General features: G+C 36.8%; 2 protein-coding genes across 6 annotated transcripts in view; both read left to right on the top strand.

Moving 5' to 3' along the window:
- LOC106067373 (uncharacterized) overlaps nucleotides 1–27,578 on the top strand; it is an 84,382-nt gene that overhangs the window by 14,679 nt on the left and 42,125 nt on the right. For 4 of the 5 annotated variants that reach the window (XM_056015691.1, XM_056015690.1, XM_056015688.1 and 1 more), the window contains exons 4-13: nucleotides 12,005–12,042; nucleotides 15,317–15,535; nucleotides 16,254–16,396; nucleotides 16,697–16,813; nucleotides 18,264–18,491; nucleotides 19,287–19,445; nucleotides 19,978–20,062; nucleotides 20,489–20,577; nucleotides 22,281–22,334; nucleotides 24,547–24,719. In XM_056015691.1, coding sequence (XP_055871666.1) covers nucleotides 12,005–12,042; nucleotides 15,317–15,535; nucleotides 16,254–16,396; nucleotides 16,697–16,813; nucleotides 18,264–18,491; nucleotides 19,287–19,445; nucleotides 19,978–20,062; nucleotides 20,489–20,577; nucleotides 22,281–22,334; nucleotides 24,547–24,719 — 1,305 coding nt within the window. The remainder of the gene's footprint in view (nucleotides 1–12,004; nucleotides 12,043–15,316; nucleotides 15,536–16,253; nucleotides 16,397–16,696; nucleotides 16,814–18,263; nucleotides 18,492–19,286; nucleotides 19,446–19,977; nucleotides 20,063–20,488; nucleotides 20,578–22,280; nucleotides 22,335–24,546; nucleotides 24,720–27,578) is intronic. The other variant, XM_056015692.1, reaches the window with a different exon arrangement.
- Nucleotides 818–6,800, top strand: LOC129923663 (uncharacterized). The gene is made up of 2 exons (XM_056015693.1): nucleotides 818–4,635; nucleotides 5,151–6,800. Exon 1 carries the CDS (start codon nucleotides 843–845, stop codon nucleotides 4,623–4,625), a length of 3,783 nt encoding a protein of 1,260 aa, XP_055871668.1. The 5' UTR covers nucleotides 818–842; the 3' UTR covers nucleotides 4,626–4,635; nucleotides 5,151–6,800.

Here is a 27,578-nt window from a genome sequence, read left to right as displayed (position 1 = left end):
GAACAACGAAATGAGAGACTTGAAGAAATGCGACAGCAAGCAGCCATAAGATTATCTGAAGAAACCCACGAACAACGCATCGAGAGACTTGAAGAAATGAGACAAGGGGCAGCCATAAGATTATCTGAAGAAACCGACGAACAACGCAATGAGAGACTTGAAGAAATGAGACAGCGGGCAACACTAAGGTTATCTGCAGAAACGAAGATAAAAGAGGACCAACGTTTGGAGGAACAAAGACGGCGTGACGCAAGACGAAGAGCAGCCTTGGAGAAAACTAAAGTACAAACGTACAAGAGCGCAGTGAACTCAAGTGTTAACTATAGATCATTGGGCCCCTTTACAATTACATGCATACATTGCCAGGCGATACATTTTCCAGAGGAAAGAGTTGGCAACAAAGTTAACAGAGACTCCTTCGGGGACTGCTGTTTACATGGTCGAATTTCCCTGGAAGCTCCTATCTTTCCAAATGAATTAATTATTTTGTTTTTAGGTCAGCACCCTTTGGCACAGGAATTTCATAAGAAGATACGAAATTTAAATGCTTTTCATTGGCATCATTTAATGTGGATGACGACAGGACAATTAATAGCCACGGCATTTATAGTTTCATCGCAGCAGGGATGATTTATCATAAAATAAATTTGGCTGTTCATCCAACACAAAATCCAAATGGTGACTACGAAAGACCACAATATGGTCAGCTCTACTTTCTGGATCCCGACGATGCTGTGAATGAAAGAATTCATCATCCATACAATAGTGACATCAACCAAGACTTAATGAATAGATTGGAGAAAATCATACGCGCCGTCAATTATTTCGCTCAGGCATTTAAAATGATGAGAGAAGTGGAGACAGAAACTAGACAACTTGCATCAGCAAACGGAATAGCACCTCCACATGTTCGACTTTTGTTTACTAATCCTGATGGTTTTGATATCAGGCGCTACAATGTCCCCTCATCCAATGAAGTATGTGCTGTGCTGACACTGAATGCTGATCAAAGCATTCCAGCTAATGAAATGGTTGTACATCAGCGAGGCAAAGAAATAGTTACTTTAAAGAACACAGACAAACGAACAGAGCCCTTCACATATCCATTATTTTATCCTAAAGGCACCTTTGGATATTCTGTGGATCTAAAGCTACAACAGCCTTATCCCAGTCGGCAGCATCTAACAAGACTGGAAATGGCACAATACCGTATTGCTTATCGCAAAGGACTCACCAAAAATCTCCCACTTGAAAAAGATCGAAGCGATCTTGATCTACGTGAAACACAATTCAACGCACTACATTTTGGTGGCCGACTGTTTCAGCAGTATCTGGTTGACACATTTATTAGAGTCGAACGCGATCGCATCCAGTGGATCAAGTCCAACCAAAAGAAGATTCTGGCTGAAAAATACATAGGAGTGTCTAACTTTCTTAAAGAACTGGCTGAAAAGAAAGATGCTGTTGTTAGTGAAACCATCATTTTACCATCCTCCTTCCCAGGCTCAACACGATACTATGCTGAACAATTTGAAGACGCCATGGCTATAGTACGACGCTTCGGTTCACCAGACTTCTTTATAACCATGACATGTAATCCGGAATGGCCTGAAATAAAAGAAGCTGCCCGTATTGTTACCGAGGAAGGGTTTGTTATTCAGCAGCGAGCTCAAGATCGTCCTGATCTCGTTGCGAGAGTAGCAAAGCTGAAGTTTGAAACCATTATTGAGGAATTGTACAAGAAACAAATCTTTGGGAAAGTAGCAGCCTATGTTTATACTATTGAATTTCAAAAGCGTGGTCTCCCTCACATGCATCTTTTACTAATTATGAGATCGGAAGACAAAGTGCACAATCCTGATGAGCTAGATGATTTAATTTCTGCTGAGATCCCAGACAACACAGATCCTGAGTTGCGAGAACTGGTATTGAAATGGATGATCCATAATCCTTGCGGTGAACATGACTTATATGCGTCATGCATGAAAAACCACAATGGAAAAATTCACTGCCGTTTCGATTTCCCCAAACCTTTTCAAGAAACAACATCACTGGTTGACGACGAAAAACCAAAATTAAGACGTCGGTATGATTCCAGACTGGACCAGCAGAGCCCTGAATTTTCTCACGAACTAGCTGTCTACCGAAAAGACAAGTCTGGTAGAAGAATAACCAGAGACAACCGCCACGTGGCTCCTTACAATGCATATTTGCTGAAACTTTTCAATTGCCACATAAACGTTGAATTTGTTGGAAGCATTAGAGCAGTGAAATATTTATACAAATATATTTACAAAGGACATGACTGCGCCTATATTAAAATTGTGGAGGAGCAAAAAAGAATAAATTATAATGAACCAGACACATACATTGAAGGGCGGTGCATCACACCACCGGAGGCTTGCTGGCGTTTATCTGGAAATGAACTCCAAAAGAAGAGCCATGTAGTGCAACGTCTTGACATTCATCTTCCTGGTCACTACCGAATGTCAGACATTGTGAATGTGCAAGAAGATCTGGCGGATACTGGCATTAAGGGATCCACATTGGAGTCTTATTTCAAAACCAATGCTACCAAGAAGCAAAAAGAAGAAGCTAACCGCCTTGCTGGAAAAGATGAAGAAATTATTTACCATTTTTATTGGCAGATGCCCGAGCATTTTAAATGGATAGGAAGGCAAAGTGAATGGGTTGAGAGGCTTCGACAAATCAATGTTATTGGTCGTATCCACAGCGTTAATTTTGTTGCCCAGCCAGAGTTATACCATCTCAGGATGCTTTTGTACCACGTCAATGACGCTACAAGTTTTGACGAACTTCTTAAATTTAATGGTATCAGGCATGCCACGTTCAAGCAAGCGTGTCTGGCTCGAGGGCTTGCCTATGATGACCAACAGTGGATCGATGGTCTGCAGGAATCGGCTATGTCAAAAACGCCTAGAGCCATGAGAACACTATTTACACAGATTTTAATATTTGGATCTCCAGAAAATCCAAAAAGACTTTGGGAAATGTTCAAAGCAGATCTGGCTGAAGATTTTCTTCTAGAAATAGGACACACAGGTGGCCGAGTGGAAGACGCGATAAATCATACCTATCGAATTATCGCCTCCAAATTAAATACCGAAGCCACAGAAGGCAGAGATTTTCAGTACTGGGTCAACACCTTTGGCATGGACAACATTGACTTTGTCAATAACCATTTAAATGTGGATATGCTTAACAACGACAGCTCAATACTGGAAGGGGAACGGTTGTATGGACTCCTGAGAGGGAAACAGCTTGACATAGTGAATACCATTCTCGATGCTGTCACAAGTCATAACTCTGGACCAAGATGTTTTTTTATTGATGGACCTGGAGGTACTGGAAAAACGTTTGTGTACAAGACTATTTATCACATTCTTCGGGGTCGAAATTTCAATGTGAAATGTATGGCATTTACAGGAATAGCATCAATTCTTTTGCCTAATGGACGCACCTCACACAAAACATTTGGCCTCAGTGTGCCCCTTACACCTGAATCAGTTTCAAACATAAAGCTAGGATCAATGAAAGCTGCTCAGTTAGCGGAAGTTGATGTATTTTTAATGGATGAGGCCCCAATGCTGCCAAAATACGGACTTTCTACCATAGACCAGCTACTAAGAGCAATCGGCAATGCAAAAGAGCCTTTTGGAGGAAAAACAATAGTTTTGGGGGGCGACTTCCGGCAATGTCTTCCAATTCAGCCACGAGCTAACAGAAGTGAGCTTTTAGACGTATCCCTTAAAAAGAGTGACTTATGGAGACATTTTAAAATATCTCGATTAACCAGAAATATGAGAGTTGATGAAGAAGAGACGGATTTTGCCGAGTTTCTTTTAAGGATTGGAGACGGTGAAGTACCATTGAATGATATGGGTGAAATAGCTCTGCCACAAGATGTCATCTCAAAAACCAACATTATTGACGAAGTTTATGGGGATTGTTTGGCAGATAAAAGTTACGAAAACATGAAAGACAGGGCAATTTTGGCTCCCCTAAACAAAGATGTCAATTTAATCAATTGTGAGCTTATAGACAGATTACCTGGAGAGGAAAAAGTCTATTTTAGCTTTGATTCAATCAAGGATATGTCAGAAGGTACACTTCAATTTACCACAGAATTTTTAAATTCCATAGACATCGCTGATCTGCCTCCACACAAACTAAAACTAAAAAAAAACACAATTATCATGCTACTTAGGAACTTGGATGTTTCAGAAGGACTCTGTAATGGGACGAGGCTCATTGTCACTGAACTGTGTAACAACATAATTATTGCTAAGATTCTAACTGGCGAACATTTTGGAAAGGCAGTTCATATTCCCAGAATCACTCTAGATTCCAGTAAGGGGAAACTTGGATGCACAATGCAGCGCCATCAATTTCCTGTGACCCCTGCTTTCGCCATGACAGTCCACAAATCACAAGGTCAAACATTCCAGTTTGTTGGAGTTGATCTCAGAGTCCCAGTCTTTATGCATGGTATGCTGTATGTGGCCTTTTCAAGAGTGAAACGACAAAGTTGTTTAAAAGTCCTTCTTCCCCGAGACAACGCAAATTACACCCGGAACGTTGTGTGGAAGGAAGTGTTGAACTGAGATAAAGGAGGTTAGTATTAGGAGAGACAAATGTTAGCTACTTTACTAGGATCTAGATATATAGGTATTGTGTTATAATTATTTATAAATAACACTTTCCAATAGGTATCAAGAATAAGGCTTATAACATTTTTCTTTCAAAAAAAGGGGGATGGGAAATAGGGATTGTATTAGCTGTAAAACGTCCATATTCTCAACTTGAGATCAACTCATTCTAATGCTGAAATATAATATGCAATTCAATGCTACGGTGGTATGGGTAAAGTCATCCCAACAGTTTGTGCACTCTGTTTGATAATAAACTTCGCTATGAATAGGCTGAACATCACAGAGTTCAAACTTTGAGTTCTAAAATTTGTTAACCATTAAAATACAACTATTTGTTAGTCGAACATCAGAATGATATATAACTTCGACCTTTTATTTTATGTCGGCAAATCAATTAAAATACAAATATAATTATTGTTTGAAATTTTATTATAAGAAAAACACAAATTAAGATTAATTTGGATATTCCTATTACAGCCTGTTTGTACCGGAGAATTGATGTACTGGATAGCAACTGGTAGTGGGAAGCAGAGATGTGAGTCCTCATTAGACATTGCTATGCTAGCACCGTGGCTTTGAACCAACGTTAGACTCTCTATGACCAGCGTTTATCTGACTCAAGGAAGATTTGATAATGTACCTAAGGCGTGTCTAACTTCAAGATCCACAGACCTAATTGTTTATGTTTTATCTCTTTGGATATGACATACTTTTATTATAAAACAATAATAATCCACTCTAGCCCTACAATTTATGTCTGGGAGAAGTAGAGTTCTTTAGTGCTTGGATATGTTTACCAAAGAACAGTTTTATTAGATCAGATAAAAAACAAAAATATGTGTTACATTTCTACAAAATCGATGCATTGAAACAAATGGAGATCATAGAGATCAAAAGTGATCTAATGATAGTGAACATTTGGTGAAACTTCTCAAAATGTATTTTGTTCATGAATCAAATCTTTTTTGCACCAACATTATATTTTTGTATCAATTTATTTTTGTTCTCTAGGAAACTCTTGGGTATTGTAGTATTTGTTTAATACTGCAGTTAAATATCCATTTTTTTTCTAATACCATTAAATTTAAGTAACTGAGTGTTATGTACAATTAATAAATTTAGATAACCAAATATCATGCATGGTCATTACATTCAAGTATCCAAGTTGTATGTATGGTCATTACATTTATGTAACCATGAAGTATGTATGGTCATTACAAGTATTATCTATTATCATTACATTGAAGTAACCAAGTATTATGTATTGTCATTACATTTAGGTAAAAATGGTTTATGTATGATTATTACATTTATTATATGTTCTTTTTAATAATGCTATGTATCTCTTTGTGCCATTAGTTCTTTTGCCTTCTTAGCCACAAAAAAATGTTATTTATGATATTTGTTTGAAAGGCATTGATCATACATTGATTGATTTTTATTAAGTAAGGGGAATGAGATAAAAGTCAAGCAATCCAGTAGATTGCTAGCATTTCTAAGTAAAGTAAAGAATTTTTTTTAAAATATAGATAAACAAAATTCTTTAGCTGTGCAAGTTCAGTTCTTTTTCTAGGCTTATATTCACTATTACTAAAGGGCTAAATTCTAAACATTGTATAAAGTAGTCAAATGTGTGAGTAATATCATTAGGACTTTTACACTAATGTTTAATGTAATTGTACTTTATAAATTGATGACTACATAGCTCACATTATATCTTGTTAGTGTGTCTGTCTCACAATGAGATGAATGTGTGTAAGCAAGTTTCTATACAAGTTTATGTCTTGAAGTGAAAGTAAAATGGTTGAAATAAAAATATTCTATTAATATTTATATTCAATATATTAAACGTTCCTCAATGAATTAAAATCATTTAAGCTTTTATACTATACAATTGCTCTTTTTTTTTTATTTTGGTTACATCTAATGTTATTTTTTTTTAATTCTTCTTTAGTAACTAAAGGTTTTCACATTATAACTGCCATTTGTTGTTTGTTTTTGGTTACACCTAATGCCATTTGAGAAAGATTGTCTTTTAATATTATTCAACAAATAATGGTGACCAAAAAGCTTCTTTTAATTGAAGTTAGAATTATTTAATTTCATTTTCCTTTTATTGCCATCAAAATGTAATTCCTAATTAAAAGAAAATCAACTTGTATAATCTTTAAATAAATATATAGCATCTGCTAACCTTGCAATTATGAGCACATGGTCCTGCTCTTCGATTGCCCACTAAATACTTTACGACAGTGTATTATATTTTAAAAAATCCATTGTATGTAGTCATGTTTTTTTCAACCAAATTTCAGTAAGTAATAAATTAAATGCATTATAGAACCGAGCTAGGATCGGTCATCCCGGTACTCATATCTAAACTTAGAAAAAGATGCACAAAATTTTCCTGAACATTAACTCATTACAGGCACAAATATGACGGAAATACCCGAAGACGTAGAGTCCGTTCAAAATATTTTCTAGTTCTCGCGCCAAATTTAAATTTCTTTCTTTTTTTTTTTTTTACTTTAAAAAATGATAACGGTCAAACTGGAGTTTTCCTCGTGTGGCCAAGGAGTTACTAATTCCTTTCCCAACGATATAGAGCAATTATCGAATTTCTAGGAAAATCGTTAGAGCCGTTTTCGAGATCCGTGTCCACTCAGATTCCACCAGCCCACAAAGAAGTTTCCGCGAAGGTGCGAGTTAAATAGAGGCATTTCAATCAAGTACTCGGAGCAACATAAAGATATAGGTACAATTCTTATCATAATTGGTCCATCGTGGTTCAATGATGACCACTTTTGTCATCCAGGGGGCTGAGGGCTTTGCACTGGGGTTTTGTGCCTCCTCGTGTGGCTGGTGAGACCTATGTGAGCCCGGAATGTTTGGCAGCACACTGGGCAGGTTACTCCAGCTGGAGATAAGGTTTTAAAACTTGGATACCAGTAGGATGTCATTATCTTTTTTTTAAAGAACATCTGTAATTTATAAGATAAGATAAGATGTCAATCATAATATTGACACTTACAAAAAGATCTAGGATTGTTAATTGCACTTATGAGCTTTCAAGACCCACACGATCCTTTCTGAAAGATGAGTCATTTCGAAACTTAAAACAGATAGTGATATCTATAACACAGATCGACAATTTCAAGTAAGGCAACCACGTTTTGATTAGATCTACACGTGTCAATCATCAATGTCTATTAGAATGTAACTATTTTAGGTACAGACTGCAGACTTGACATTGTATCCCTCACAAAGTACTGCCGCCCTTTGAAATCAACTCTTTTTACAAACAAGTACACCAAGTTAGGCGGGGGCGCCATTCGCCCCAAAACATCTATAAATATCGCTTTAATCTTTTCAGTCGGTGAATACAATACATTTAGACGTTGCAGCTCCAATGAAAAGTAAAAAAAAAAAGGTACAAAAACAACATATGTAAATGAAAACTTTTCAATTTCCTCAGCTTTAGCCTTTGGCCGTACATAGAACGAGCTTTTCAAATTACTATCAGCGCTACATAAAAAACGAATTGGTCCCAGAGGAAAAATCAATAATAGTTTTATTTACTGCAAAGAAAGTAAGGCTGAATGGTTTACTGTGACCCTCGAACTCTCTTTAAGTCTTTTTATGAGCTGAGTTTAAGCAGGGGGTCATGAAAGCCGAGACTAATGCCGCCTGGAGACAGTAGATCTATAATCGTAAAGAATTTTTTTTTTGAGGAGTCGGCGTGCCGAGAAGTGCAAATTGGAAACCAGAGAAGAGTGGGTGGGTGGTGGGCGAGCACCAACAAGACGTGTTATTTTGGTGTTTGGTTTGAGCTGTAGCCAAGACTTTCGATTCGGCGTTTAGAATTACTGAATGCCAAGCCCATGCATAATATAATTCTTATCTCTTATATTAAATACACATATGCATGTGTACATACCTACATGGTTTATGTCTTATGTTTGCCTACAGGCTACGCCCAATATTTTCTCACGGAATATCGCTCTTATCAACAAGACTGTGGTCCCGGAACTCTCCTATAGAAGAAAAACTATACGGAGAACTGCCTGATCTTGAAACCACTCTGCGGTTCATCTCAGATATAGGATTGCTGATCAGAGCCCTCCGACATGCCCAATGAATACAAAGAAGAAGAACACAAAATTCGTTTATAGAAAAATAAAGTGTAACAACATAGATTAAAATGCATTAAGCAACGCACTTATCAGCAGACAATGAATTTATTGATTTATTGTGTCTCACGCTCAGAAAAAAAATTCTTTATTTCTTCCTTATTCCATTGAAAATGGGAATAAAATAGGTTTTTGAAATTTATGAATCAAACTGTACTTCCTCTAATAGCTCCATCAGTCCTGTAGGCTCTAACATCCATATTTTTAGTATTCAATTCTTGCTGTACCTTGGGTTCTTCATATGTATCCTTGTGTGCTTGAGACTTTATAGAGCTCTAGACGTAATTAAGTGTAACTACATAGATTAAAATGCACTAAGCAACGCACTTATCAGCAGACAATGAATTTATTGATTGAAATAAACTACTTGGCAGGCAATGCAGTCATAAATTAGAAGAAATGCGTAGTACACAATTAAACATTAACTTCAAGAATAAAATAATATCTCCACAGTCTGAATAAACTTATAGTAAAACGTAGTACTCAATACAAATGCCTTCATTAGAAAATGTGTCCTTCTTTACTTAGGACTAAGTTACGACTTGTAACAAATAATATATTAAAAAATACAAGTTCTTCCTCTATGAGGACAAAGTTACAACTGCTAAATAAGTACTCAATATAAGTCCTTCCTCTATGAGGACAAAGTTACAACTGCTAAATAAGTACTCAATATAAGTCCTTCCTCTATGAGGACAAAGTTACAACTGCTAAATAAGTCTCAATATAAGTCCTTCCTCTATGAGGACAAAGTTACAACTGCTAAATAAGTACTCAATATAAGTCCTTTCTATCTGAGGATCAAGTTATAACTACTAAATATATACTCAATATAAGTCCTTCCTCTATGAGGACAAAGTTACAACTGCTAAATAAGTACTCAATATAAGTCCTTCCTCTATGAGGACAATATGCCGTTAAAATCATTATACTTGAGCCAATACATACATCTAGTGTCTGGCCCAAAAGTATTTTTTACTGTTATTAACCTACCTTTTATAGGGTTGAAGTATAGTGACAGGCTCTGTGCATAGAGATTTGAAGAATGGTGCAATGTTGAAGGAGAATATTTTGATCATCTGAGAGATTCAATTGTTAATATTAACCGTTATAACATAGTTTCATACAACATAAACATAACATATGGTACCCCTGTAATAATGCAGTGGGTACTGAGTCACATAGGTGTGACTGGCAACACCTTTGCAGACTCCTTGGCCCACCATGGAGGGCAAACACCACTCACTGAACAGGCTGTGAGTTTTAATCATGCTCTGGCTATAATTAAAAAAAAAAAGAAACGGAAAAGTGGTTTGAGTGTTGGGACAAGTCCCCATAAGCCCGTGGAAACTGGGAGTGCATGAGACGCCCTGACCGCACTTCCCCGTGGTGGAGGCTGTCCAGGCCTGAGCAAGCTCTTTTAGCACTGTGCTGGACAGGTATAACGAATTAGTGTCGAATCGTCAAATAAATAGTCAAAGTCAGTGATGCCCAACCTAATTCAATCTGCGGGCCATTTTAATTTCCAACACTAGTGTCGCGGGCCACATGATCGAAATTATACAAACAACGTAATGAAATTGACCTGAAACTATTTTATTTGAGACTCGAGGATCTAGTACTTACATTAATTACTGGGAATATTTGAGTTTTCTTTTTACGCGTCAGAAAATGGCGTAAATTCTGTTTATTTTATTGTTGTTGTTTTTTTTTGTTTTTGTTAAACAGCCTCACTTTCTGTATATAACAAACATTTTGGCTACCATGGTAGCATGTCCCACAAAAAAGTAAAGATCCGTTCACTTTTCCAGGTAGATTTTATATTCTGAGTCGTATTTCAAAAACGCTAAAAAAAAAAAAAAAGTTAAAAGCTATCGCAGCAATCCATTAGAAAAGATAAACATTAGGTAAAGATACCTTTTAAAAATGTTTATGGGATGGGGATTTACTCTCTTGTGCCGACGTTTCTTCGGACCGGGGGGAAGCACGTCGAGGGTCGGATCTGGCCCGCTGGCCGTATCTGCATGACATCTTCGAGATATCCCAATGACTATAAGAAAACAGCATTCACAATAGGATATCAAATGACATTCAATTACTTATTAACTGAAATGGATTAATTATACGTTTAAAAAAGGGACGAAATAGATTATGCAAAATAAACATACCAGAAAAACAACAACAAAGACTTGATTACATATATTTTTATAGCAAATCCTTAATGGAGAATATGCCACAAATTGTCAAAAGCTAACTTATCTTACTTATTACACAAGCTAAAGAAAGTTCCAATATTTCTTGCTTCAAACAAAAGTGTATACATCTATTACGATCAGAATTTTCTATATTTTTACAAAGCTTATATCAACTCACTCCTTCTGTCTGGTAAAAAATTTTTGTGCACGTGATTTCTCCAACACCCAATCTCGGATCAAAGTGAACTTTTTCTCAAATATTTCTTGTACCTGACAAAACAGTAATATAAAAAATAGCCAATTAATTAATTAACCATTGGTAATTATTTTGCTTGCTACGGAACATAGGAAAGAAATTGTACTTGAAAGATGTGGTGGCATAAGTTGAATTAATCCCCCTTATATTTTGAGTAGAGAATTAGGTCGTGGTTTAAAGGTTTGAGCTAATAATAGATAACCTTGAAATCTTCTTTTTTCTTCAAAAGCACTTCACTGGCACAGTGGCTAGTGTAATGGCTTGAGCTCTCGAGTTCTAATTCAAGTCGTACAACGTTTTTGAAAAAACAACCAAGGTAACATTCACATAGATACCCCCTTCCTACTCCCCTCCCTCTCATTTCCCAACTGGCCCAGGGGCATGTGATAGGATCATAGCTCATTGAGAAAGCTAAAAGCATGTAATGACGCCAAACAAGGACGATGGGTCAAAATAATATCTAACCGCACAGAGCTTTATCGTTAGTCTAGAATAGTCTAGCGTCTAGTCTAGATCTATTACAAATTTAATAACATGACTGATCCAAACTAATTGATACAATTACACTTAATATAAGAATTTTTTTTTTATTTTGCATGCTATTCTAGGCTCAGCCTAAAACGTGGACACTATTACTAATAAAAAAAAATTGCTTACATTGCCCACATTTATATAATGATCAATATGTTGCAGGAGATTCCAGTTGATGACGTGGCCTTCGTGGCAGAAAGGTGAGTACTATCAGAACGAGGAAACTCCGGAGTGGTAGTAGGCCGGAGTGGTAGTAGGGTCTGCCTAAAGTGGATTAGGAAGGGGCATTCAAAAAGGATATGGTCTACGGTTTCAGACAGTAAAAGTTAAGCAGCGATCTATGGGGCAGATAATGTAAAGTTCATATGGTTTTTTTGGGGGGCCCACCGTTAACAAGGTTGTCACGTGGCCAGCACAACGACCAACCGAATTCCAACCCGAGACACCCCGTTTTGGAAGTCTAGCCACCACGCCCCTATAACATAATTAATGATTCGTGCGCGGGTATGATAAGGAACATTAATAAGACGCCTCTATTTCTTAAATATTTTGTGATTTTATTTTATTGGTTTTAACATCAGTACTAAAAAACAAACAACTACCGGCGGCGTGTGACCGAGTAGTAGATGTCTTAATTGACACAACAAAGGTTTAGGTCTACCATGTTTCAATTCGCACATTGGCCAAACTTCGGGTTTTCGGCCGTGACATGTATATTTTATAGCAGATTATTTTTTAGCATTGTGCTAATCTAAAAGATAAACAAAATGTAGTATTTTCAATGGCTACGCACCCCATATGCGACCTACTTATTTCAGATTACTATTACTGCCACATCCAGAGCAAGTATAATCATTGTCCGCCAATGGTCGAAAAAGATTTTCTTTTCGCCGTCTGCGTCTGTCCTAGGCAGCGGATTTTTTTTGGTCTAAAATGTTTCCCGCAGCTTTCAGCTGTCTTGTTCTGAGGCTTCGTGCAATCAGGTGCTCTCTTCTTTGTCAGCTAAGGCAAATTGGCGACTAAGCTGGTCTTTGAAGCGTTTCCGTGGAGCGCCTCTGTTACGTCGGCCACCTTTCAGCTCTCTAAAAAAAGACTGCCTATGGCATACGTTCTTCCCCCTTACGGGATACGTGCCTTGCCCAGCGTAACTGTCAGACCATAAGAAGTCTATACTGCCCATACCGGTGCTCGCAAGGGCATCGCTGTTTGTAGTGCTGTCTTGCTTTTGGACACCTCCAGGCGAGAGTTTGACGGAATAAATCGCTCCGCCTGCCTACAAAAATCAATGTCTAGCAAGCAGAGGTTCTCTCAACCCTTCTATATGGATCTGATACATTGATGTTATACAGAAAGCAACTAAGACTACTTGAACGCTTTCACCAAGTTGCCTTGTCTGGGCTAATTATAAGACAGAGCCAAGGCGGAGAATTACCCTGAAATATGCCTCTTCATAAATGTACAGAACCCACATTTTTACAAATTATAGATATATTTTTCGTGCTCACGCACGTTGCCCTATGGTCACTAATTCTTGGGCAGGTTCTGTGTTTCACTAATTAACTTACATTAACCATCATGCGCAGATAAGTCTATTGTGATTTCAGTTAATTTTTTATATTATTTTAATCAGTAGAATAACAGAATGTCAAACACTATTGTATTAACTTCAAGAATAGATAAAACAATGAATAGTTAATAAAGTACACGAATAATTATGAATATTAATTTGATCGTAGTTGGCGGCAACAAGAATTTAAAACCGGGAAAAATCGTGACTATCGAACGACGAACGCATATCAGACTGTTGTGGAATTTAGACTTCTTGATGTCATAACCGTGTGTCTATTTATAACAATTTTCTGTAAAGACCGATAACTCTACTTGAAAAATAGTAATCTGAAATATATTTGTTAAATCCCTTTGCTTTATGGTCTCTGATTTCTTTGCAATTCGAGGAGCAGACAGAGAGAATTTGGACTGGGGCACATCAAAGGGGAAAAGAGGGAGATAAAAATGTGTTTCTTGCTACAGTTCATGAGGGGATGCAGCCAGTGTAGCGAGATGAAGTTTGAAGTCCGGGAATGAACGGAGACACGAGACACTGAAGACATAATAGACTCTTATAGATCTCAACTTTGTATCTTAAAAATTACAGACAATACTTCAAAAGAGAAAATAATTACATCATATATATATTCAACTATATCACATTTGAAGTCATCAAGTGATGTGCTAGTTCAAAATGAAGTAATTATAATAATTAACACACGTTTTAATCAATAGTCTGCGTATTACATTCATTAAAAAATAAACGACTATTAGTGTTGTGACTTTAAATCCGTGCCTATGTATAATTTACCTAATGGTTCTGTGCTTGATTGCTTTCAAAGTCGAAACTATCGCATCTGTATGCAGGCAATGTCAATAGTAGGAAAAAGAGCTTCATACGGTTGTTCACGTAACTCATGTAAGAAGCAGACACACATTTACAATCGCTCACTTAGGAATCGAAAGTTCTCTACGCGCCCATTCGACGATGTCACACGTTTGATTGCACTGTCGAAATTTGTAAAAATCGTGCACCCGTTTTAAAGTCACTCTGCTGTTGATGGTCCAGATCACAGCCTTTCGACCAGCAGGATCACTACCGTCTGCTATTGTTGGTCCAGAACGGTCACTCTCGTCTGCTATTGTTGGTCCAGCAGGATTACTACCGTCTGCTATTGTTGGTCCAGAACGGTCACTCTCGTCTGCTATTGTTGGTCCAGCAGGATCACTACCGTCTGCTATTGTTGGTCCAGAACGGTCACTCTCGTCTGCTATTGTTGGTCCAGCAGGATCACTCTCGTCTGCTATTGTTGGTCCAGAACGGTCACTCTCGTCTGCTATTGTTGGTCCAGCAGGATCACTCTCGTCTGCTATTGTTGGTCCAGAACGGTCACTCTTGTCTGCTATTGTTGGTCCAGCAGGATCACTACCGTCTGCTATTGTTGGTCCAGAACGGTCACTCTACTCTGTTATTGTTGGTCCAGCAGGATCACTGCCGTCTGCTATTGTTGGTCCAGAACGGTCACTCTTGTCTGCTATTGTTGGTCCACCAGGATCACTACCGTCTGCTATTGTTGGTCCAGAACGGTCACTCGACTCTGTTATTGTTGGTCCAGCAGGATCACTACCGTCTGCTATTGTTGGTCCAGTAGGATCACTACCGTCTGCGATTGTTGGTCAAGAACGGTCACTCTACTCTGCTATTGTTGGTCCAGCAGGATCACTGCCGTCTGCTATTGCTAGCACAGCAGGATCACTGCCGTCCGCTATTGTAGGTCCAGCAGTACTATTGCCGTCTGCTATTGTTTGTCCAGCAGGATTACTGCCGTCTGTTATTGCTTGTCCAGCAGGCTCACTGCCGTCCGCTATTGTTTGTCCAGCACGGTCATTCTTTTCTGCTTCTGATTTGTACACTGTCATTCACAGCTTGAACCACTTACCAGAGCTGCCGTCCTTCACCTTTCTCCGTCACTCCATTCTGGCTGGACAGTCTACCTATGTCCAGATCGTGGCCTCTATTCTCCTGCACCAAAAACAACTAAAGGCCAGCGACGTGAGGGAAGCCCACTGGTCATTCCCAGGTTTCTGTTCCGGGTGCAAGAGAGCAGGGTTTTGCTACGGCTGTGATAAAAACTCAAAACCACAGTATGTATTTCTTTTTCTTTTTTCTTTTTTTTTTTTTTTAATCCTTTAACATTTGAAGGGCTTTGTCTTACCTTATGTCTTATTAACTTGTCCTCAGACAAAGACACAGATAATGATTGCCTTCTAAAAGTTTCAAGTGTTAATCCTACAGTCATTTTTTGTTTCAACATATGTAATTTCTATAATACTACAATCATTCATTCTCTATATGTTTAATTATTAAATTATACATCCATTGCCTTTCGAGACAAAAGGAGCCATATAAGTTATACATGTAAACCAGAGCAAAATTTACGGCAGTGCGTTCTCTGCGGCTACCCATGGCCTCTAACAAATAAAAAATAGGCTTATAAATTGTATTCGAAAATAAATGAAATTGTGTCCAGTTGCTCTACTTCTTTCATTAAAATATGAAATATGCATTTCTATATGCCGGTCTACTCATGAAATGTTCATAAAAGTATTGAAAAAAGTCTCCACAATAAATACTGCTCATGGCTTCAAGCCCACAACTTTTTCAAGTCCAGACTTTCACTATAAACATATTTCATTATTTCCTGAGTTTATCAACTGGAATCTTTATTAGATCTAACCCTCATTACACATTCATTCATTCTAATCTCGCTAATATATCATCCAAGTTGTAGGTTGAAAATGTTTTATTATTTTAAGATATTTGAAATTTTATGCAAATATCTCTGTATGTTTCTTCCATTAGTGTGCATGAAGACATTCCAGCCATGACAGGCGGCGGTTTCCGGTTCTGGAAACATGACAGGCCACGTGACCCTAAATTTTGGAAGAATCCCAGCACCTGGAGGGTTCCATCAACAGAAGAAGAACTTCAGTCCATAATAGATAGTACGTTTCAAATTTCGATGGCTAAAGTTGTTGGGGGATGCAAACCGTGTAGATCTAGGTCTAGTTCCGGGTGGTTATAGGGCTTACAAACTCAAAACTATCAGCTTAGCTACACATTTAAAGAAACTATTTTGTCTACTTGTGTAGAATATAGAGATCTTGCTACAAATTTAAGGATTTTGTTATCTCTAATTGCTACAAATTTAAGGATTCTGTAATCTCGAACTGCTACTAATTTAATTTGTATCATATGGAAATCTTGCTACAAATTTAAGAATTCTGTTTTCTCTACTCTTTTAGAATATGGAGATCTTGCTGCTTTCGAGAGAGCCAGACAGCGCGCTGAAAATGACATAATGGAAGGTCAGACACGTGATCAAGGTTCAAGACATCAAAGACTGACAAACCTCGGGACATGTGAGTAACAAAGTTTTACACAGACTCTATAGCTTCAACGTTGGTAGTTGGTGGCACTACGACTTTCTAATTCTAGACGTGAATCTAGGGACACAACTAAAAAAAGCTAAGCCGGGTATCTATGACATTGTATTGGAGAAACACAAATCCACACTAGACAATTGAAAAATGTAATGATAAATTGAAATGGTAGAAGAACTAATCCGACAGAATGTTTAAAGAACAGTGGGAACGAATTAAATTTAGCTTCAGAGTGGAATTATTGAAACAAAACACAACTAACGAGAATGTTGATTGGCTATACACAGAGATGAAGAGAGAGAGAGAGAGAGAAAGAGAGAGAAAGAGAGAGAGAGAGAGAGAGAGAGAGAGAGGGAGTATTAGATAGAGAATGGAAAAATAAACTGAATCTGAGATTGAATACTGTACTTTTTTTTGTCGGAGAGAGAAAAAGAGATAAAGAAATATAAATGTGTATACACATTGATAGATAGATAGATAGATAGATAGATAGATAGATAGATAGATAGATAGATAGATAGATAGATAGATAGATAGATAGATAGATAGATAGATTAGATTAGATTAGATTAGATTAGATTAGATTAGATTAGATTAGATAGCTCTATATGTATCTAGCTCTATAGGGTATCTAACTCTGTGTGGTATCTAACTCTGTGTGGTTGGTGTCTAACTCTGTGTGGTATCTAACTCTGTTTGGTATCTAACTCTGTTTGGTATCTAACTCTGTGTGGTATCTAACTCTGTGTGGTTGGTGTCTAACTCTGTGTGGTATATAACTCTGTGTGGTATCTAACTCTGTGTGGTATCTAACTCTGTGTGGTATCTAACAATGTGTGGTATCTAACAATGTGTGATATCTAACTCTGTGGTATCTAACAATGTGTGGTATCTAACTCTGTGTGGTTGGTGTCTAACTCTGTGTGGTATCTAACTCTGTGTGGTTGGTGTCTAACTCTGTGTGGTATCTAACTCTGTGTGGTATCTAACTCTGTGTGGTATCTAACTCTGTGTTGTATCTAACTCTGTGTGGTATCTAACTCTGTGTGGTATCTAACTCTGTGGTATCTAACAATGTGTGGTATCTAACTCTGTGTGGTATCTAACTCTGTGTTGTATCTAACTCTGTGTGGTATCTAACTCTGTGTGGTATCTAAATCTGTGTGGTATCTAACTCTGTGTGGTATCTAACTCTGTGTGGTATCTAAATCTGTGTGGTATCTAACTCTGTGTGGTATCTAACTCTGTGTGGTATCTAACTCTGTGTTGTATCTAACTCTGTGTTGTATCTAACTCTGTGTGGTATCTAACTCTGTGTGGTATCTAACTCTTGTGTGGTATCTAACTCTGTGTGGTATCTAACTCTGTGTGGTATCTAAATCTGTGTGGTATCTAACTCTGTGTGGTATTTCTCACAATTCACCTCCAGATCCTCCATACATCACCATCGTGAGCACAGATGACCTGAAGACGAGAAAAGGGGAAGCGGAGGAGAGAGAGGACGACAGCACAGTGGACAGCGGGGTGGGAGAGGAACCAAAAAGATACAGGAGGAGGACACGAGATGAGGAGATGGCAAGAAGGAGGAAGCAAGGATTTGTTGACCACGAGGAAGAGGAAGAAGGGGACGCGCGGAGAGAGCCCACGAACATATCCGGTATGTTGATCACGTGTTTGTTTGTTTGTTTGTTTGTTACGTTGCAAGAGATCTTTAAGTTTCTTTCAAGTTTATCAATTTCAGATTCTAGTCGTGTTAGACACTTCAACTCAAAAAGTTGTTGGTTTTCCTTTGCTGATTCAGGCAACCCGTTTCATGCTCTAATTGCACCAGGGAAGATGGAGTACTTAAACGACTTTGTCCTAGCATATGTCACGGATGAATGTATGTGTGTATAATCTATTTTTACAGATATATGTCAGTTTGAATGTGTGCGCGGATGACCGGAAGTGCGTTAGTTTTGAAACAAATCTGAGTCCAGCGTATGATATACGCCATGAAGTGAGAATAAAGTGTCTGTGTTTTTATCGAGTTGTTAAGTGTTTGATGTAATTATAGCTGAACCCAGGGGCACCTAGACATTTCACTGTGGTTTGGTAGTGAATTAAAGAGCTTTAGACATATATAATAGAAAGCTGTAACATATATTTGGGGGCTCGTTTAAGTCTTTCTGATTATTTATGTAAGTGTGTGTAGTGTTTTTAGTGCGTTAAGTATTATTGCTATTTTTCGGTCATGATATGTCTCTAAATTTAGTAATTTACTCATTTTGTACTCTAGTCAAATGTAAACTTGCTTTTTTTTTTTTATTAAAGATCTCATGACTTTTTTTTTGGAATCTGTTCTAGTTTGTGTGTGTGTGTTTTGTTAAGTTGAGAGGTCTAACAAAAACTAAATAGTATTTCAAAGGTCACCTTAGCCTTCTTCTGGTCAAGCAATGATATCTACTTATAGAAGCTTCCAGTGATCGCATCCTGTACAGACTGGACACTGACTTTGTTGACCGCCTTCAGAACGGGAACCAGTTCACTAAGAGGTCAGTCCATGAGAAAGTTGACCGCAATAAAAGTCAAGTAATGGACAGCGAGGAAGAGGATGAAGGAATTCTGTCAGGTCAGTTTACTATACCTACAGGACAAGCCTTAATGACTATTTAAACAACCAATGCCATAAATATATAAATGTTATTTTCTTTTTATAAAGCTTTTATCAACTTACTCTGTCTGTCTATCTGTCTGTCTGTCTGGTAAAAAGTGTGTACACGTTATTTCTCCCACGCCCATTCTTAGATCTAATTGAAACTTTGAAATTCGAATTCGAACACGGGACCATTGTGTCGACAGTCCGGAGTGTATACCACACTGTTGGGTGACAGCCGTTGAAAATTTAATAGAGTTTGGATATTTTCCGCCTTTCACATGTAAGGAATCTATCACGTAACTTAGACCTATCTCCATGAGACATCAGGAATTGTCCCTGTTGCAATGTGTCACAGTGAATTCATAATTAGTAGTAAGCATCTATTATTCATTCGCTTTATCTTCTAGGGTTCAACAACGGCCTTATGTTTTGTCATGTTTTATTTGTTTTTATGGTAGTAGCATGGCAATTACATTGGTAAGAAAAAAAATGTTTCTGTTTAAAGATGGCAGCGTTGCTAAGCACAAGCCCCGTCATTACGTCATGAAGCCTTCGGAAAGCAAAAGTGGTGTAGAGGAGTCGAAACAAAAGTAAGTTTTTTATAAGACACAAAAAATAAATATAACGTTATTGATTAAAATCAAACAGCACAGTTTTACTAAGTATTTTTATTTTAAGGAACGTCTGCAATTTATAGGGTTAAATCCAAAATTTAAAAAAAATTTTATGACAATCTAAATTTTGAGCTGACCTGAAGACATTAGAGCTCAGAAATTCTTTATTAACTCATTCATCTTAGTTGTTACAACAGATAGATTTAATATTACCTGGACATCGATGTTTCAAAAGCTGAAGTCATTTATTGATGACTTTACGCTAAGTTAGATTTGTCGGAAGTCCACTATGATTTTCTCTTCGAAAATACAATTTTCCCATCATCTACGTTGAAGAACAATGAATGGACACTCGTGTATGACTTATTCAATGTAGTATTACCACCTTTCTTATCTTAACAGATCGCCAGTCAAGAAGACCAGTCGTCTGGAGTTTGTGGACAAGTCCAAAGAGACGGAAGCTGAAGAACAAGCCAGACTTCTCCGAGAACGTGAGTGTCCACTTTCTTGGTCACGTGGGTCAGCCGGGAGGGGGGGGTGAGACGAATGGAGTGGGGTTCAAGTCTGTTGGATTCAACAATTAGATTCATTATCACCTGAGGTGACTGTATTTACCGATAGCTTATTTTGGTATGCGTACAGATAATTGGTTTTCAACTATTCTGCTGGATAATTTCTTTGTTTGGACAGTTTTTGAAGAAATCTGTCTGGTGTGTATCAGGATCAAAGATGATTTCTTTAGGTCTGTTCTAGTGCTTGATTCCTTGTCTTATCTCCACACTCGTGGCAACGTATCTTGTCTTATCTTATAAAATACAGAAGTTACTTCAAAAAATGAAAATGAGTACGTCCTACGCTCTAATAGCACCAGGAAAAAAAAGGAGTATTTGTACAATTTTGTCCTGGTAAATGGAACAAGGAATGTCCCAGTGGTTTTGTTGACTGTAGATATATTAACTCTCTGCATTGTTTGTATAAGAAAACGTTCACCTTGTATACAGATAAAACATCTGCTTTCTTATTTCTTGACACTCAAGTAGATCATTTGTTAGAAAATCTTTGTTCTTTTTTTTTTAGGAAAAAATGTTTCACTATAGTCAAGAAAAAGATTAAGATTTATCTGTCCAAAACATATATAGATTGACTTGACCTTTACATTATGATTGCTAACAGCCCATAATTATAATTATTATCATTAATATACATTTAGATTTATTTGTGCAATGCAAGATATAATACACGTTCTTGATAGAGTATAAATGTATTTATTTTTTAATATTGACATATCAGCTATCTATCTTTAGAGCGATATAGGTGCATGAATTGTCAGTCCTATGATGGCTGTTCACTGTAGATCTCTCAGTACCACCATTTCACCATTTAGAAGTTTGAGTGTGAACATATGCATGGACAAAAGTTTTCTTACGAAACCTGTTGAAGTATTGGGATAAAGACACCTAGCTTTACCTTTGTTATGATGGAAAAAATACTTAATCATATGAATGAATTTAAAAACTTTTCTTGACACAATAAATGGGTCAAAACATTCAAACTAGTTTATTTAAAATGGCCAGCACTTAGAGAAGATTTCCTTTGTTTATTATTCAACCATGAAACAGGACCGGCCTTAAGTAACTGGAGACCCCCCCCCCCCATAAAATAAAAATACATGATAAGCACTGAAATAATAAAAGTATGCAATTGATTTAAAACCGAACTGTATCTAAATCTAAGCCATTAATTAACTAAATTTCAAATAGAGCAATCATGACGATGCCGGATGAAAATCCGTAAAGCTTCTTAAACATATTAATGCAGATGTTACAAACCTTTAACAAACCAGACTCGAGATAAAGTTGAGACATGTTCACTAAAAGGAAGCAACAAGGTTCCCCCCTAACAGAGGTAGTCTAACAAGTGTATAGTCAAAGTAGAGCTAGGCTGTATGACATAAAGCTCTATTTAAGAATTGATCTAATTTTGACAATTGTTTAAAGAAAATGAAATCCTCTGTGCGGCCCCCACCAATCGGAGGCCCTAGACGGCTGCCTAAGGCCGGCCCTGCGTGGAAATAAAGGTGAAATGGACAATGGGGAAAAAAAAAAGAAATGGCTTTTATAGTCTCACATTACAAAGGGAAAAATATTTCAATTAAAAAAAAAGATTTTGAGGACACAATTACAATTATCTCCAGGTGCCAAGGAAAATGTTCCATTTGGCAAAAAACGGCACGACATCACTTACACAGGTAATACCTGTCCATTTGTCTTTGAGTTTATTTGCTATTTCTTCAGCACCTTCTTTCTTTCATCGCACAATTTAGCTAATTCTTTTTTTAAATATAATAATACACCTTAGCAAAGTGGTAAAGATGTCCGATACTGAGGTCATAGATAATAACATAATAGTAATTTTCCAATTACAAGATAGCCTATACTTTGTGCTTTCTGAATTATTCAACTGCATTTTTTTTTCAAAAGCAGCTAACAAACTAACATGTATACAACTTGCCAAATATTTAGGCTAACCAATTAACAAAGTTTTCACATTATGACCTGCAAGAAAGGAAACAAAACGATTCACGAAAAAACAAATGTAATAAAATTGATTTAAATTTGAAATATCTAAATATTTAGTGCGACTTATTGTGACGCACTGTTTGGCGATGTGGGTATGAATCGGATATAAACTGATGAATTGCTTACATGAATTTTAGTGAGCTGCCTTATAATTTATTGTATACACCTGAAAACAGAGCTAAATTCTGCAAATCTATGAAACATCTTCACTGTTCATAAATTAATGTGATTTTTCTATTTCAAAATCACCTATCCTGCATTTTCAAGTCTGATTTTTCATTTCCGTATTTTTAAATAACTTCGTTTCTGTTTTGCTTTGAACTACAAATATTTTTTTTAAACATTTAGTTGAATTTGCTAGTCTACTGTCTGTAAGTGCCTGTAAGCACCACTAGTCTTTCTTTCTCTTTTTTTTTTTTTTTTCATTTTTTGTACTGGTATTTCTTTTGTTTTGTTTTTTATTTGATTCATCCCTTAATGAAATAGGTTAATGTTAAAAACTCCAATTGTTAACTGAGACATTGGTTAAGAGTTGATGTGATTGTAATTGATTTTTTATGACGTAATAACTTACAAACATTTAGAAATAAAATCAAAATAAAAAAAATTGTCGTCAAAAGTCACACAAGATTTCTTTTTAAAGCATGACATTGTTCTCACACCGGGCATATTATTTAAAGCTGGCCAATCAATGCAATCGATAAATATATTTAATTTTTTTTAAAATTCAGTATTTAAACAGTCTGGCTTATTAAAATACTCTGGCTTTACTTTCCTATTCATTAAGAGAAATCATAATCCAACTCATCATTTTTCTTTTCTTTCCTATTAAACCTATCACCTCTACAGCTGTTGTGTTCACATTTTAGTGTAGAAAGAAAACCATATAGATATGATAAATAATGTTCTGTAATGGAAGTCATTGAATGTGCAATATATAGATATATAGATATAGAGATATAGTGACAATGTCACAGTGTCAGGATTAACGTCAATTAAAAGAAAAAACATATTTCACGGTTATCTTTCTTTACTGTGTCCACTGAGTTTAATAGAACTAGCGTATCAGTATTAGTATTATTATTTCCATTATTATTATTATTTCCATTATTATTAATAATGAATAATATTGAATCTCTGACACTGACAGGATCGAGCTTCATTATAGAGATTAAATAATCATTGTAGTCCCTTAACAGTATCCAATAAACATTTATTTGTGATGTGGCAGGTATGCAGCAGTATCACCATCTGACAAGCAACAGGATGTTTGGGATGTTATTATTATTATTATTATTATTATTATTATTATTATTGTTATTATTATTATTATTATTATTATTATAATTGATTTGGCCATTATTCTTGCTGTTGTATTATTTTCAGTTCAGTGTAAAGTTTTGAATCTATAAAAGGTGAATGCCTATCTGTGTATATTCTAGACTATTTTAAAGATTTAATTGACATAACTGAAGCTTACCCTGTCCAATCCAAGAGTTCCTAGGACATAAAGTTATCATTTCAGACTTTGCGATCTATGAGGCAGATAAAGTAAAGCTCAACTATTTCTATGACCGACGGTTAGCAAGGGATTCATGTGGTCAACACTACAACCAATGGATATCTCTTTGCCAAAATAGTGCTTTGCGTCCATTAGACTTAGTTGGACTCGGGACGTTCTTTAAAATGCAAAACCCAGTTTTCACAGGGGTTGGAATCCGAGCCTCGGTTCGGAAGCCAAGTGCCTTTGTACTCTAACACTGCACATATAATCAACTACAATCGTAGTGCCGGCCTTGTTGAATAAATAAATAACGTATTGTCAGGAAGTAAAAATGAACCGGAAGTACATTACTGTCTCTTTCCTATATTTTTATTTAGCGCCCAAGTTTTTTCAAGTCCAGAAGAAATCGAGGAAGATCACAGTAGCCAAGGATCCATTCAGTACCGACAGGGAGCTAGACGTGCCCAAAGGTGGCACATTTGAGCTGAAGAAAGGAGCCAAGAAAGTCACTAAGTTTATTGAGTTTAAGAAAGGAGATCGAACCTGGAAAGTAAGAGTCTTTTTACTGTCTCTGTTCTCTTAGTTCTGACGGATGAATGATTTGGTCTTTAGCTGCACAATAAGTAATACTGTGCGCGGCTGAGTGGCATAAACCGTTTGGATACTAGCTACAATGAAACTAGGTGGTTAATGTGTACAGTTGGTGTCAGAAGTTAAGCCTGATGACCCAAAATTCTATTGTTTGCAGGAGATCTATTTTTAGATGACGAAATAAAGAATTCCTCTTTGAAAACTAAACACTTTATTTCTGCAAGTCAAAATCATAAAATAATTAAACAAACATTATTAATACAATCAAATTTACTTCGATAATTAATTCACACAACTAGACTTAACATGAAGCTAGAAACTTATTGACCGAACCCGTTTATTGTCTTCCCTTGTATTTATAACTCTCTAATATCAGAAAAAAAAAGGAAGAAATCATAATATTGTACTGAAAAATCCATATTTATTTTAACTCCCTGTGGTATTTTTAGTTCTGTTGAAAAATTACTGATATTGTTGTTTCTCGAAATGTAAACATGTTGTTTATTTTAACGTGACGATACTTAACAAGGGGCGCGAGTTCGAATCCCGATGTAGGTAATTTTTAAATTGTGATATGATTTGAGCTGAATTTAGTTTGCTGATCGCCCAAAAGCGGCATGGAAATCTTTATTCCCAGGTAAAGCATATCTGTCCTACAAGAGCATTTTTGTTAATGACAGATATAATACACTAAAATATTATTAGATATGTAGGCCAATATCCTATGAATGACAACTTTCCTATGGATAACACCTTTCCTATGGATGACACCTTTCCTATGGATGACACCTTTCCTATGAATGACACCTTTCCTATAGATGACACCTTTCCTATAGATGACACCTTTCCTATGGATGACACCTTTCCTATGGATGACACCTTTCCTATGGATGACACCTTTCCTATAGATGACACCTTTCATATAGATGACAAATGTCATATAGATGACACCTTTCATATAATGACAACTGTCATATAGATGACACCTTTCCTATGGATGACAACTTTCCTATGGATGACACCTTTCCTATAGATGACACCTTTCCTATAGATGACACCTTTCATATATATGACAACTTTCATATACATGACACCTTTCCTATGGATGACATCTTTCCTTTGGATGACACCTTCCCTATGGATGAAAACTATCATATGGATAACACCTTTCCAATGGATGACACCTTTCTCATTTCAAACCGTACGGCTTCTATCTGTCGGAGTTCATGCTAATGGTTGAAACCTGTCAAGTCGTTCGAAACACATCAGTTAGATCTCAAATCTTTTGGAATAAGCATGTCAGAGTCCTAGGATGTTGCTGGTCAAATTTCAAGCAGGTGTCACATCATAGATTTCAAGTTTTGCAGCTGTCATGTCTTAGAGTTCAAACCCTGGAGATGACAACTTTTAGATTTCACGCTCTGCAGATGTCACTTGTTAGATTTCACCACCCTGCAGATGGTTAGATTTCAAGCTCTGCAAATGTCATCTATTAGATTTTACCGCCCTGTAGATGTTGAACCATAAACGATATATTCTGAAACAGGAAACAAATGTCAGTGCTTATATATAATAGATAATGTATATTAATTTTAAAAATTAACTTAAACAGCAACTTCAGTGAATTCCTTAAAAATCTTGACTCGTTTGAATAATTCCATGGAGTAACAGACTAAACAAAATTTAAGCTGCTTACTAGGTTGAAAAGAAGAAAAGCAAAACCATTTTTAAAACAGTAATAAGACCAGTGATTAGACATTTTGGAACAATCTTATTATGCAACAAATACAAATTTGCAATGAGTTATTTTCTCTTCTGGTAAAAGTAATGGAACCATTAGTAGAGCTGAGCTTTGACTGCGGACTGTTGGATAATAATTAGCCTTGTTGATTTTGTTATTTACACAGTTGGGATAATATATTCGTCTTTTTTAATTATTTAAACGCGTTGTCCTTAAGTCCAAGGATCTAGGACTACGGAAGTATCTCAGACAACCCCGAAAGCCCATTTGAAACCTACATATTTTGCCTTATCTGATACCAATGAATCCATTGTCCGCCAGGTGACACTTAAAAAGTTTCTTTTCACCTTCTGTGACCTACTTCGGCAAAGGCTTTTCTAATTACCCAGTAGGAACCTTAAAAAGTTCCCATTTCAGACCTAACTAACGTCAGGTACCAATTAGATCTGGGAGGACTCAGAGGCGCCCTTAACATCCAGAAATTAAAAATCCCAGTCCTCACCAGGATTCGAACTCGGGACCCCTCGGTTCGTAAGCCAAACGCATTATCACTCAGCCACCGCGCCTACAATTACTTAGAGCACTGTTTTCTATGCTCATTAATAATTGGATTCAAGAGATCGACCGAGACGGATCGACGCTCACTGGAGCGCCGTAATAGCCGTAATGGAAGATGCTATCGCTTGATGTAGCTTATCTCCACGAAGGCCTGAAAAAAAAATTCCTTTCCAGCTTCAACGTGACGTCCGGATAGAAAAGTTCGTTAGAATTAGAAGAGGCCAATTGGGAAGCAAAACAGTATTTCCGGTGGGGTCGTCCTAAGATACTGAGTTCCTTGCAGGGCCGGTCCTAACAATTGCGGAGCCCTATGCGAAACTGATCGCACGGGGCCTAGTCTGAGTGGGAATAAGGATAATAAGTGAAAATTAAGATTTTGTATTAGAAAATAAATTCGACTTTGAATTTTATTCATTCTTTACTAAGAACAAAATTACGATCAAATTAACTTTACTTTACAAACCTAGCAACCTATGGCATATTTTTTTGCCAGTGACTATAAAAGTAAATAAAGTATTG

Source organism: Biomphalaria glabrata, chromosome 17 (genome assembly GCF_947242115.1).
Source record: "Biomphalaria glabrata chromosome 17, xgBioGlab47.1, whole genome shotgun sequence".
In the NCBI taxonomy this organism is placed as follows: Eukaryota; Metazoa; Mollusca; class Gastropoda; family Planorbidae; genus Biomphalaria; species Biomphalaria glabrata.
The sequence above is the reverse complement of the archived record's forward strand: the minus strand, read 5'-3'. Positions and strand labels throughout refer to the sequence as shown.

Excerpts from the sequence above, each read along its gene's own strand:
- LOC129923663 (XM_056015693.1), top strand. The coding sequence starts at position 843 with ATGATGAGAGAAGTGGAGACAGAAACTAGACAACTTGCATCAGCAAAC.